The following is a 12,589-nucleotide window of genomic DNA, read 5'->3' on the forward strand; positions in this document are numbered from 1 at the left end:
CCCCCCCTCCCGGCTCCTTAAACAACAAAAACGAAATTGCCAGTAAAGCCCAACTCAGTGTGTCCTTGAGGCAAACATGGCAAAGCCGCGTAAAAACTCGTTGAGCTAAGGTCTCATTAAACTCGCTTCGCTTACCTGACGACCCTCGGTCCTCGGGCACGTAGTACCTTCATGGAAGATCCATGCACTCTCCCTTCTCCTACTTTCCAATATCAACAAAATATGAAATTTTTGCCCTGGCAGCCGAGTTTTTCCTCCACACCTTTAATTCTTCTTACACACATGGTAAGCACTTGCCAAGATGGGGAATACAAATGGAAAAAATTGTGAAACACTACCACTCGGTGCTGCATGAACACAATGTGGCCACACACTATTAGTTTTTCTGCCCACAGTACGCCGCCGCCAAGTGTTTTCAAATGTTTCAGTGAACATTCTCCGAGGTGATGCGATAATGCGATGTTCGAGTACTAGAGCTTGGCGACAAGCAACGTTCTGTTGTGCCGTCGCCATCGTCTCCATACAACCGCTTAGAGGATTCCAAGAAATCAAGAAAGATTATTCAATCTCACTTGCTATTTGATCCGGGATGGCAATTTACAATATTGCAATCAGTTGTGCACAGGTTGTGTGCAGGTGCCCCGCTAGTCTCAATCACCTAATGGCGATGGCGATATTCCAGGAGGAATTTTTCGTTTGTAATACACTCCCCGCCAATGCCGAAAAGTGTTGCCAACCTTTGTCTGCTCAACAGCTCAAGCTTGCTTGCTCCGGATGAAGTGGATTAAACTAGAGGAGAAGCGAGAGAGGGGGCACGTTTTCTCCTTCTGGTAGACACAGTCTTCTAGGGACTGTCTAAAAAAAAGATTCAGAGATCAATGTCAAGGACAGCTGATCAAAACTTTTTCATAAGTCACCACTGTCACTGAAACGCAATTGCAATGTGAATGTGCAGGTCGACCGTACTAAAGTAAAGGCAGGGCAGGGCAAGCGCAAGCGCAACAGCTGCAAATGGACAGTCAGGTGTAGTTGTCATGTTTATTGTTGTGAACATTTGAGGACATGGCTTATGTCAACGTCGCCGAATGGAAACCTGACCAAGTAACCGAATGGCTAAAAGGTATATTTTCTTTTACTGTTTCTGTTTCCTAGTCGTTAATTATCATCGTACTGTATTATTTTAGGCAAACGACTCCTTTCCGTTGTTCCCACTGGATCATTTTAATACTCTCTGTAGACTTTGGTGTTTTGATTGCTCTGTATGTTTATTTCAAGTTTTTGTGTACAGTCGCACTCTATTTTTGGGGTTGCTGTTCTCCTTTTCTCGTGTAAATACTTTAGTTAGTTTCTCGTCTGTGTCATGATCGTGAGAGGTTAGGTTGTCCATTAGCTATTTTTGGAGTAGTCAATTTTCTCAGCATTTTTTTCTTGTTTACGAATTAAAGCTTATGGTCCTTCTTCGTGTTGGTGCCATTGTATTTAATTCGTATTTTTAAAAATTAATTCATGTCTCGAGTATAGTGCTTCTCTTGTGCTGTGAGTGCAACCTTATCATCACAGTTACTTTTATTATTGTATTTATTTTCCAGGTCTTGATAACTCAATAGCACCGTATCTACCACTCTTTTTGGCCAATCATTTCAACGGGCAGCTGCTGTTAAATGTTCGGTCCGAAGATTTAGACAATTTAGGAATTAAGCGGCTTGGTCATCAAGAACTAATTTTGGAAGCTGTTGAGCATCTGAGAAACTTTGTAAGCTCCTGGATTGTGATAAAATCCCTAGGATTCCCAGAATTTGTAAATTTGACTTTATTTTTTTTTTGTGTCACATTTAGCACTATGAATTGGACAGAGAAAATCTCCAACTGTTGGCTCTCAGGCTGTCATGTCAAGCTCACAGCTTGCACAATGAATTACGCCAGCTCACTGACTCTCAACCTGTTAGTACTCAAACCTTAGCAGATGTTGCAAGTGTTGTGAGAGCTGTAAAACCTCTAGTATGTTGGCTTGACAGGTTTGTGCATTTAATCTCTAGAGTCTTTCATTCACAAATTTATATTATTCTGAATGTTAAAGAAGTCAATTTCCAAACCATAGGTCACCATTTTCTGGGCAGCTTGAGTATGCAGATAGAAAAAGTGACCTTTTGAAATGCAGTCTTGAAATTGCAACATGTGCTCAGAGGGACCGTTTCGCAGAAAGGCCAGTTGAAGAAATACGAACTAGCTGTGGAAAATTGGCTAATATTGCTGACGGAATAATTCAAGATATTGCTGATCCTTTGATCCTTCAACCTGCATCTCTAGATTTAGCCACTCTAAGGAAGAGAGGAGGAGATGATCTAGTGAGATGAGATGGTTTCAATTCAGTGTGAATTTACTTTTATTTTGTGTAAAGCTAATTTCATAACTATGTTTCAGGGTTTTTTTATTGTACCATCATTCCATGGTATCCATCAAATTGGAGAAATCAAATTTGGCTCACCAGCACATCAATGTGGGAAAGTGGAAGAAGGGGATGAAGTAGTGCAAGTTAACTACCAGACAGTTGTTAGTAGATTTTAATCTAATTTTAATTTGTGACCGTACTTGCATTAAAAAAAAAAATTGCTGCCACCTTGCAAGAGGGAATAATTTGATCTATTGCTCTAGGTTGGATGGCAACGAAAGAAAGTTATGGCGTTATTTGAAGAATCATCAACAGAAGTGTTTTTGACTTTAAAAAAGAGGCCAAGGCACACTAAAGTGTATGGTCAAATTTACATGAAGCCGTACAGACTTCCCAGCAAAAAGAGGGCTCCTGCATATACTAGATGGCATGACAATCTTCCATCCCCTAGACCTGAACTGCTTACCATCCCTGACTTTGAAATACTTGTCTCAAGGTGCTGTATTTAAATTCTTTTGTTTGTATTTTACAACTTACTTTCTAGACTATCTTCATAATTTGAAATTTTGGTCTCAATGTGTTTCAGACCTGCTCCTAAAACTCCACCCTCTAAGCATATTCCTTTAGAGCCTTCAATAATTATCTCATCTAGCTCTGAGTCTGATGATGCGGGGTCTGGCTGTGATGAAGCAATTGATTATGAGCTGGAAGGACACACCTCTCCCACCAGCATGCGCTTATACTTGCCCAAACCTCGAGTGCCTGTGCAGCGGCGCGCAACTATTACTGGTTCCAGCCCTACTGCTCATCTACCTCCAGTGGATTTGGAAAAGGTGAGTTTGTTAATTTTTTCCCTAGACCCAAAGCATATATTGACGTTTTGTAATATTTTTTTTCTTGCATATTTCTCTAGTTTTGGAAAGAGTTAAAACTAGAAAAAAAGTGGAAATATAGTGGGAAAACTCCAGACTCGCACAACTCCAATCCAGAATGTAGAGTTCTCAGGAATAAGTCTCCATGTGAACAAAATGAACGACCTTCTACTTGCCTTGGCTTTGAAAAGTCCTCTAGTAAAGATTTTATCAAGCAAGTGGATTATGTAGTGAAGCATGTAAAAACCTCAGAAGGAATCACATGTTTATCTGAATGTGATAAGAAGCCATTTGATCTTAATGTCCATTCAAATAGTAGAAATGATATTTGTCTGCCTACATCAGTTCTAGAAGGGGAAACTTTTTCAAGTGAAAATTCAAAAGAGCCAAAAAATGAAAAACGTTTTGTTACTAGACTCGAACTTACAGTTGACCCCCGTGATTGCCAAATCCAAATTGCTGAAGTTAGCGGTAAAGATGTTGAAACTAAAGGTTTAATATCAGGAGAGAAAGAACCAAGGACTCCTGATAGTCTTACAACAGAAGATACTTGTCCATCTTTCATTCAAAAAACACGCAAGATATCTACTGAGAGTGAAGTTGGGGAGTTACCGATCCACAGAGAAAGAGGGAGACTGGATAAAAGCTTTAGCACACCTGCTTATGATTTGTCAGGGTTGGAGGGCTTGGAAGTTAATCAAAAATCTCCAGGACCAATTGGTGAAACAGAAAGTGCAGATAAATTTGGATCCATAAGCATTCGCTCTAACAATGAATCTTGCAGTGATTATTCAGCAATGCCAGATTTAACATCATCATCTACTACTGTTATCAGAAGACCTCAGGATCATTCTACACCTACAGTTTTTCAGTTTCCTCCAACTATCAAACCTGCATCGTTCAGTTCAGTGAAGGGGCGAGATAAAGAAGAAATTCCTAGAGGTGATAACTGTGACATGAATTCAAACCCAGTTTTACATGGAAGAGTCGTTGAAACCATCAACCGTCACTTATTGGATTCTAATTGTGGCAAGGATGGTGATGAAGACTGTGATGATATGCGTGATAACCACAGAATGAATGCTGGTTTCTCGAGAACAATAACCAATGTTCTAAATAGTCCTGATCTAATATCAGATATAAATACTCACAGGTTGTATCCTAAACCAGATGATGATTTTGACAATGGCAATCATTTTCAGTTTTCACTATCTCCAAGACTTGACAATTCTGAATCAAGTTTTGACTCAAATCGTAACAGCCCACATACCAAATTATCTTTTCATTTAGCAAGCCAATCAAAACCTACTACCCCAACTTCGCCTTATATTGAACATAGCTTTAAAGAAACTGATTCCTATCATGTTTCTTCTCCAATGGATGCTGCTTCACCTAATCTTTTTAAAGGAGAAGTTAGAAAACCACCACCAAACCCTCCATCAAGACATCATTCATCAAGTGATATGCCAGATCATTCATCCCAATCTTCTGGGCAGCCCAAGATTCCTGTGAAGATATCTGTCAGCCCACCCGAACCGCCACCTCGACCTACCCCGCCAAACAGATCTCCTTCCGTTCCTCTAGATCAACATAAATCAGTATTTCGTACTATAATGAGTACCAAAACCAGTGGGCCTAAAACAGTATTTGGCAGTCCCAAAGTTTTACGGAAGAAGAATACGCTTTTAGCTAGTAAGTTTCTTTTTAAATATGTTTTTGTTTTGAATTTTCTAATCTTAAAAAAAACCCACTGGATTTCAAATAATAACTGTTACAGAGAGACGTTCAGTAAGTGTTAAAGAGTTAGGAATAGGAGACTATCAAGGCTGGCTGTATCGGCGACTGAGAATTGGAGATAGCGGTGCCCAATGGATCAAAGGGTGGTTTATTCTAAAGGGGACTACATTTTATGGGTTTAAAAATAGAGAGGTACAGTATATTGTGCTACATTTAACTTAATGCATTGTATATATTCCCATTCAAAATCCCAAAATAACCATTTAATTTCTTCTAGGCTCACAAGGCAGATTGTTTCATATCCTTACCGGGTTTTACCACTTCTCAAGCTGAAGAAGTTAAATCAAGGAAGTTTGCCTTCAAAGTTTACCACACAGGTTATATATTTTTAAAAGTAACATTTGTATCCTGTCGAATTATTATCTTATCAAGTTTGATAAATTTTACTTTTGGTTGTGTAGGTACTGTGTTCTATTTTGCTGCTGAGTCTGATGAGGAGTTGGCTGCTTGGCTTGATTGTCTCTCATTTGCAACTCATGCTATTGATGTATCAACTTTAAAAACCTCAGCCGCAGAAGGTGAGAATGGATTACTGTGCTTTCTTGCCTGTTGATGTGAAGATAAGAAAAGTATATTTAATGATTTTTTTTCATTAGGCGCTGTGTTTAGTGAAACTGAAGATGAGGGTGATGAGGAGGCTGAGATAGCTGACTCGTGCTTCCCAAGCCCCAAAATGCGGAAGCTTACAAACTTCCTCTCTGGCCATTCTAGCCATTCCTCGAATGTTGTTGGAGCAGGTGGAAGCCCCAAGCCAGCTCGTTCACATCAAAATCTTGCATCTTCCAGTGACTCTAAAACGTTAGCCTTATTGGGTTGATATAATTGTACATGGGTGTTATATTTATATTCTACAGTTCTTTCATATCTTGATATCTGATTTTAGGTATGACATCCAGAAAAGATTTGGGTCTCTAAAGAAACTTGGGTATCGATCCAAATACTCAAATCAGTTGTCGTCTCAGTCTTCCAGCTCTGCAACTAGTTTGTCGAGCTCGGATCAATCTCAAGAGGTACCATCTGCTCCTCACAGCCTGGATAGAAAAGTGCTGCGATTTTTGTCAAGTAGTAAGAGTCAGAATGTGCCAGTTCCTACATCTCAGTTCAAAAGTTATAGACGTGTCGTAACTACTGAACACTGTCCACCATTTTCAAAGAACTCTGATGGTAACTCAAGTAGAGATGAAACTGTTGTTGACCCAACCAGTTCACAATCTGTGAGAAGTGTGACTAGTCCTCATGGGGAGCAGGATGTCAGGTAAGCAAATTTTCTACCCTCCACTTTTGCTGTTCAGGTTCTTAAGGTATTCTAATAGAATTTTAAATTCATTACAGAAGAAATAACCGTAGTTTTGGATCACGTGCTGATGATACACCGAATACTTTAACACTAGAACAGTTCATGCTTCAACGTCAAGAAGAAGATCGCCAACAGAACCAACACATTCACTCTCAGCAGCAAGACAGGCTTAGGGAGCAAGAAAGGGATCCTGCTTCTCCAGTTCATCGTGAAGCAAGCGAGGGTGAGTGTGAGCATGTGTGCCCACACTCATAGCACTTGCATGATTTTGCTTCCAAGTTGACACTTGCACTGGCTGTAATTTAAAGACTTCTTCAGAAAAATCTGTCCTTTGCATGGTAATTGCACTTTTACTCAAAAACAACATACAAGGTCATGTGGTATATTTATGCATGGTAAGCATGTTTAAACACCTCTTCCACTATCTTTAACTTTTTAAGTGTACTTAGTTTTATATTTTAATAACTTTATTTTCAGTTTTTTCTTTGTCTTATCAATTCATATTTTTAACATTTTTTTATCTGTCAATTTAACAGTTTACTACATGTATCAATTTTGAGCATAGGCGGTTTTGAGCCCAACTGACGGCTGGAGCAATGTCCTGTGGGTTGCCTATATTTACAGATCTCCAGTAATTTTTAGTACTGTTGTCCCAATTGGACCAATTTTATTACAATTCTTTGAATGTTAACTATCAATTTTTTGTCAGTTGTTTGTCAGTATAATGTATTGCGTGATATGTAGTCAGTAATAGTTGAATGCGACCATAACAGTACAAATATTATAACAGTATGTGTTTTGTTCGATAGTGAAGATTGGCAATAATGAAAGGCGTTCTAGGAAAAGTTTACCCCTCTGGGGACAATGTTTTGAGCCTCGTAGTTTGATTGCGACCTAAAGTCCCTTTAGCTAGGTTTAGTGCCTGCATTGAGCTCTGCTGATTGCCTATGGTAATGGTACAAATACAGGTTCTCCTGGAGGTGTGCTATTCCTACCCTTTTTATTGAATACCCCTGTTTTTAAGATAACAGTTTTGTATCCAAAGCAAGGGGACCAAAGCTTGAATTGTATTTGACACAATTATATTCCTTGATTTTTCTGGATAATGTTTTAGGTTCTAAATTTAGGGTGTTTTGCTGAGCTTTAAAGCTTTGTTTGTTTTGTTCTAAACCTGAAAGTAATATAATGTGATTAATGCAAGCTGCAATTAGAGTATGGTAAACTGCTGGATTGTGTTTAAATAACTTCTGTGATGTAGATTGGCGCCAATTGACTTTTCTAGCTCCTTCAAGTTACCATTTTGTAAATTAATTAAGTTTTAGTGGAATTGTTTGTAATGCAAATAATGTCATTCTGGATATGAAAAATATGTTAAAAGCTATATTTTGATTTGGAGGTATGCCTATGGCATTACTCAATCATACTTATTATAGCAGTATTTGATAAAACTGTATTTTTGGTTCATATTTTACTGGTGTGGATACTCTGTTAACTGGCTCGGTTACCCCTTTTTTACTTGTTTGTCTAAAGATATAAAAGGTACTTCGGACAAGAGTTGATATTTAAATCTTTTGCATGCGTTTGACTTTTCAGCCATTGTTCTGCATTATTATTTTTTGTTGACTTATTAATAGAATTCAATCCTCCATTCATACCATGTTTTTTGAAAACCTTTTTAACAAGAAAATGCATGACATCTTGTTGGATTTCGCTTAATTTAATTGCATGCACGACACACTACCACTTCCTTGGTGCACAGCAGTACTGTCTTCTGGTGCCTAGAAGTTATTTTATTTGCAATATTATTCTTGCATTTTGTGCTTATACTAAAACCTGAAAAAGAAAATTAACTTGACAATTAATGAATCAATTACATGTTCTCAGTTGCCTTGAATTCTATTTTGATGCTGAATTTACACTGATAGCTTATACAGGTTACACTGAGGACCCAGTTCTATCCAGGCACAAATCACTTGAGAAAAGAAGGACCCCTCCACCAGCTCCACCTCTACTATCACCTTTGCCTAATCAGCAACTATCGGTAAGGCCAGTTCCGGCAACGCGGACAATACTTCCTGCAGCAGGATCCAATACTCACAGAGACATGAATGTAGAGCCCCCAGCCATTGTACCAAGAACTTCAAAACCCTCTACTGACCTTACTGACTTAAGGTTAGTTAAATTATTTTCTCAATCGAGCTTTAGAGCTTACTATTACCATACTTGTAACATTGTTGGATTGCTCTCTCTGTGTTATAGAGATTCTGCTGGAGTCCTTAAACATTCCATTGGGGCTTCAGCTGATGTTCTGCAAAGGACACCTATAAGTCACAAGCAGCCACGACTTAAAAATGCTGCTTTGTATCAGCCCCCACCTGTTGCATTTCCTCCATCACCAAGCTTTGGTAAGTATTTTCTTTTGTTAAATGTTTAACTGAGATCCTTGTGGTCTTTTTTTATTAATATCTGGGGTTTCAAATAGTGCTTGGTTAATATTGTTTTTTTCTGTCAAGGGCCTTCTTTTGAAATGCATCTCGACCATAGAGGATCAGTGGCAAATTCACCAGATGAAATGTGGGAGGGCTCACGAACCAAAGGAGCCAGTTCTAAAATTCGACAACTCTTGTCTCCAAAACGTGGTTATCAATTACCTGCCCATGGGCAATTTACACCGCATCAATCAGATATGACAATACCGGTTCCTCAAAGAACAATTCTTGGTATGATTAGCATGATTTTGAAATTATTAATCAACAGTCTTTTTATCCAATTTGTTACAGTTCTGGATTTGTTTTTAATCTAATTATTTTTATGGCTATTTATGGCAGGTTCTCCACGGCTCCATCGAGCACTCTTTCGCCAGAGCGATGGTCGAAAGCAGAAAAATATGACCATCAATGATTCTGCTGAGAATTCAGTGTATTCCCCAGCTTCATATGTACCTAGTGGCCCTAGTGCTACATCATCTCCTTTGTCATTATCGGACTGGTCTTCTGATCTCACACCATCTCCAAAGGTATAGCAATATTTTTTCATACTTGTTTTTAAAATTGTAGTGTTTGATACAAGAGATATGGAGATACCCTCAACATTTTAATAATTGTGTACAATTTGTAACTAATTAATGCTTTGAATTCTGATTTCAGCCAACCATGGGTGTTTCAATGCTTGGTAAGAAGCCTGGGCCAACGCCACCATCTTTCAGTAATATCAGCAACCTTTCTGCTATGAGTCCGCCTCTCAGTCCTCCACAGACACCTCTCAGTCCTCCACCAGATTACCCTGGACTCGAATATCCGCCTGTTTTTGAGCCCGGTATTTATTCACTTTCGGATTCAAGCACATTTTTAAGTCAAAGCCAAACTCCTAGCCTCTATTCTCCTAGTTCGGATTCGTCCAGCACCCATCAGTCTTACAGGTGATAAAGTCTGGCATGGGTTACTTTTACAATACACATATGCTTTTATTTTTAAAAGAAGGATTACATTTTGGAATAATGGCTTGTCTTATTGGTCATTTGTATAAGATGTGTATCATGATTTAAACTTTATGCTAGCTAGTCCTTAGTTTATTTCTTTCTACATTATTATCGCTGGTAATTATACCAGCCATTTATCACCCAATGCCTTTTGATCTTAAGAAACTACATTTCTCTTTCCCTGTGAGAATTTCCTGAATATTAAGATAATTTTGTGTCACACTTCTTTAGTTTTGTTGCTTTTACACCATGGAATGTGAATACATACAATACTGAAAACTAATGTGTTTGTAATTAGATTTTACAAACATGATATATCACTTATAACTTGTTTATTAAGAAAAGTACTGCAGTAATGTTTAATAAGGTGGTCAGCATTACTCTATCAGGGTTAGTCATTTATGCCTTCTACGATGTAGCACCATTTTTGTGTTCATAGCTGCTCACCTGTTTACTTGTCAGTGTAAGTTAATATTGTGTAATTCTAACATTGAATTGCGTTCAATAGTGATTGACTGGGAAGATTTCTGTGATTTGGTTAGAACTGACATTTTGATAAATTTTACACACCTGTTATATACCGTAATTTACCTAAGAAATTGTACAGTGCAAGTTTCTGTCTTCACGCTGGATGTGCCCAAAATTTCCGAAGTTTACTGCAGGTTTTGGGTGAAGTATTTTGAATTCTGTTTCCACACTCATGTGTGACATTCAGTTTAACTTCAAATATCTGCTGCGCTTCTAACAGACTTCTTGCCTTGTCCCCGATGTAGTCAGACATTGCTATTTTATACCCATAGCTTCAGAGCAATAGTAGCAAATTACTGCTCTAAAGCCCATATGGAATACATTCTATCCTAATGAATTTTGAATGCTCTTCACCATTACCATAACCTTTGGAAAACATTCTCATGTAATATACAATGTTTTTGTGATAGGTTATTTATACCAGTAACAGTTTTAAAATGTCAGAGACCATGAAAAGTAGTGTGTTTGCGGCTGGCCGCAACATAAGTAAACTTGATGATCGGCTCAATGGTATTTATGTCATATTGTGCCAAAACTTCTTGAATTTTAACAGGTCATGTTTGCCCTTTTTTAAAAACCTGGTCAAAACTCTTTTGTACCCTGTGATGTGCCCTGCTTGAAGCCTTCCCAGGCTGCTTTATATCATTAGTGTCAGTAAGTTGAAATTGACATATATTATCGGTATAACTGCTTCAGCTGGTATGATCTGTCTCTCTACCATGCATCTCTACAATGCATCTACCTATAAATGATGCATATTTTGTTTGCTCATTTTTCCTGCGACTGTGAATAACAAACACTAAAGGTAATCGATATATTTTTATATTATATTATGGTGCCATGTATTGTTAGTCTTTTTATTGAGCTTGTTACATTTTACTAGATTTCACTTCAGAAGCATGTACCATTTATACAATTTTATTTCTCCAGCAACATTATCAGTATTAATGGATATTTATTACTGGATAGGATAGCTTAATGAATTACCCAATGTTTGGGTATGTGTGATACGACATTAAAAAGATTGTGTGAGATTATTAATAATTCTTGTTTAAGGATGTATGTTATGTTGGATGGTAAATTAGATGCCCTGCAAAGTTTGTAAGTAAAGCTTTGCTTACTTACATTGTAGTTAACCCAAAGTTGTTGTATTTATCACATCTTGAGACAATAGTTTTGTGATATAGTTTACCTATCCGCGCAAAGCAATAAACTTAAGGTTCATCAGCATCATTCCTATAAATTTCCTCTGCAACATCACATGGTTTTTCCATATTGTTTTTCATAAATTAACACTCATGCATTACTATGAAAACGCTTTATTGGTTATCTATTGAAATGGTTTTCTTCCAAGAAAAACACCTTTATATGGGAGAGGTCCTGCTCTCGTATAAGACAAAGTTCATTTGTTTCATACCCACAGTTATCATCAACAGTTTCTGAACATGATTTTACTTAATTTAAGATACCTATGAAGATCAACAAAAAATCAATGACAAAAAAGATCAACTTTATTTCATAACACTTAGTACGCCCCTACTCATGTTTTGATTTAGCTACAACATGCTTTCATTTAGATTACTATCACATTTAAATAAAATTAAATAAAATTAATTTGTGTCCTCAAGTGGTGACTGACTGATTCAGCTCCGTTTGATACATTTCCTGTTGAAAGGAAACCACTTTCCTCCATTAATTCAGCAATATCATGCCCTGATTTCAAGTCCTTGTGTCAATCTGGTATCTAATTACCAAACAGAGCGGGGAAACAGTCTACAAGAGAAAGATGTGCACTGTAAAACCATAATAATAGCAGTTAAGAAACATTAGATAAATTCAGTTCTTTGGAAGAATATATAAAGATAGTTACGAAACTTGCTTTAAAATCTGAATGCCTATTTTCATAAAATATATAACAGCAAGAACCAGTCAAAATTTCTATCCTACTTTTCTCAAATAAGAGAGGTACTAGTATAAATTTTCAATATCTATCTAAATCAATGGAATTTGCTAAGATTGTGCTATTAAGTAAAAATGAGATGTACAGGTTACTAAAGAATTTCAGTACAACTGTTGGTGGACTGACACATTTCCTCTTTTGGTCTGTCCTTTCAGTAAGGTGCGAGTTTTATAAATAATGTATTCGGTTTAATTTTCTACTTTGTTGGCATGCAGTAGCTTTAGCGGTGTCCTATGTAAAAAGTTCTGGCTAAAATATGTTTTAAGTT

General features: G+C 37.4%; 1 protein-coding gene across 2 annotated transcripts; it reads left to right on the forward strand.

The window, feature by feature from the left end:
• The first annotated feature begins 955 nt into the window (after positions 1 to 955).
• Positions 956 to 11,589, forward strand: LOC113217672 (uncharacterized). Of its 2 annotated transcripts, none has more exons than XM_026437662.2 (19): positions 956 to 1,120; positions 1,590 to 1,753; positions 1,837 to 2,015; positions 2,099 to 2,345; positions 2,422 to 2,550; positions 2,653 to 2,885; positions 2,976 to 3,222; positions 3,303 to 4,953; positions 5,039 to 5,190; positions 5,276 to 5,375; positions 5,460 to 5,576; positions 5,655 to 5,856; positions 5,942 to 6,313; positions 6,391 to 6,578; positions 8,281 to 8,527; positions 8,615 to 8,760; positions 8,869 to 9,075; positions 9,184 to 9,371; positions 9,502 to 11,589. In XM_026437662.2, exons 1-19 carry the CDS (start codon positions 1,063 to 1,065, stop codon positions 9,775 to 9,777), a joined length of 5,103 nt encoding a protein of 1,700 aa, XP_026293447.2. In that variant the 5' UTR covers positions 956 to 1,062; the 3' UTR covers positions 9,778 to 11,589. The 2 variants fall into 2 exon arrangements, with proteins under 2 accessions (XP_026293447.2, XP_026293448.2); XM_026437663.2 differs by having other exon boundaries at positions 8,290 to 8,527.
• Positions 11,590 to 12,589: the final 1,000 nt, after the last annotated feature.

The sequence above is a fragment of the Frankliniella occidentalis genome, unplaced genomic scaffold (assembly GCF_000697945.3).
Source record: "Frankliniella occidentalis isolate FOCC.00 unplaced genomic scaffold, Focc_3.1 Scaffold46, whole genome shotgun sequence".
In the NCBI taxonomy this organism is placed as follows: domain Eukaryota; kingdom Metazoa; phylum Arthropoda; class Insecta; order Thysanoptera; family Thripidae; genus Frankliniella; species Frankliniella occidentalis.

Coding starts and splice junctions, on each gene's coding strand:
- LOC113217672 (XM_026437662.2), top strand. CDS start 1,063: ATGGCTTATGTCAACGTCGCCGAATGGAAACCTGACCAAGTAACCGAA. Junction 4,954..5,038: donor GAAGAATACGCTTTTAGCTA/GTAAGTTTCTTT, acceptor TAACTGTTACAG/AGAGACGTTCAGTAAGTGTT. Junction 6,579..8,280: donor TCATCGTGAAGCAAGCGAGG/GTGAGTGTGAGC, acceptor TTACACTGATAG/CTTATACAGGTTACACTGAG.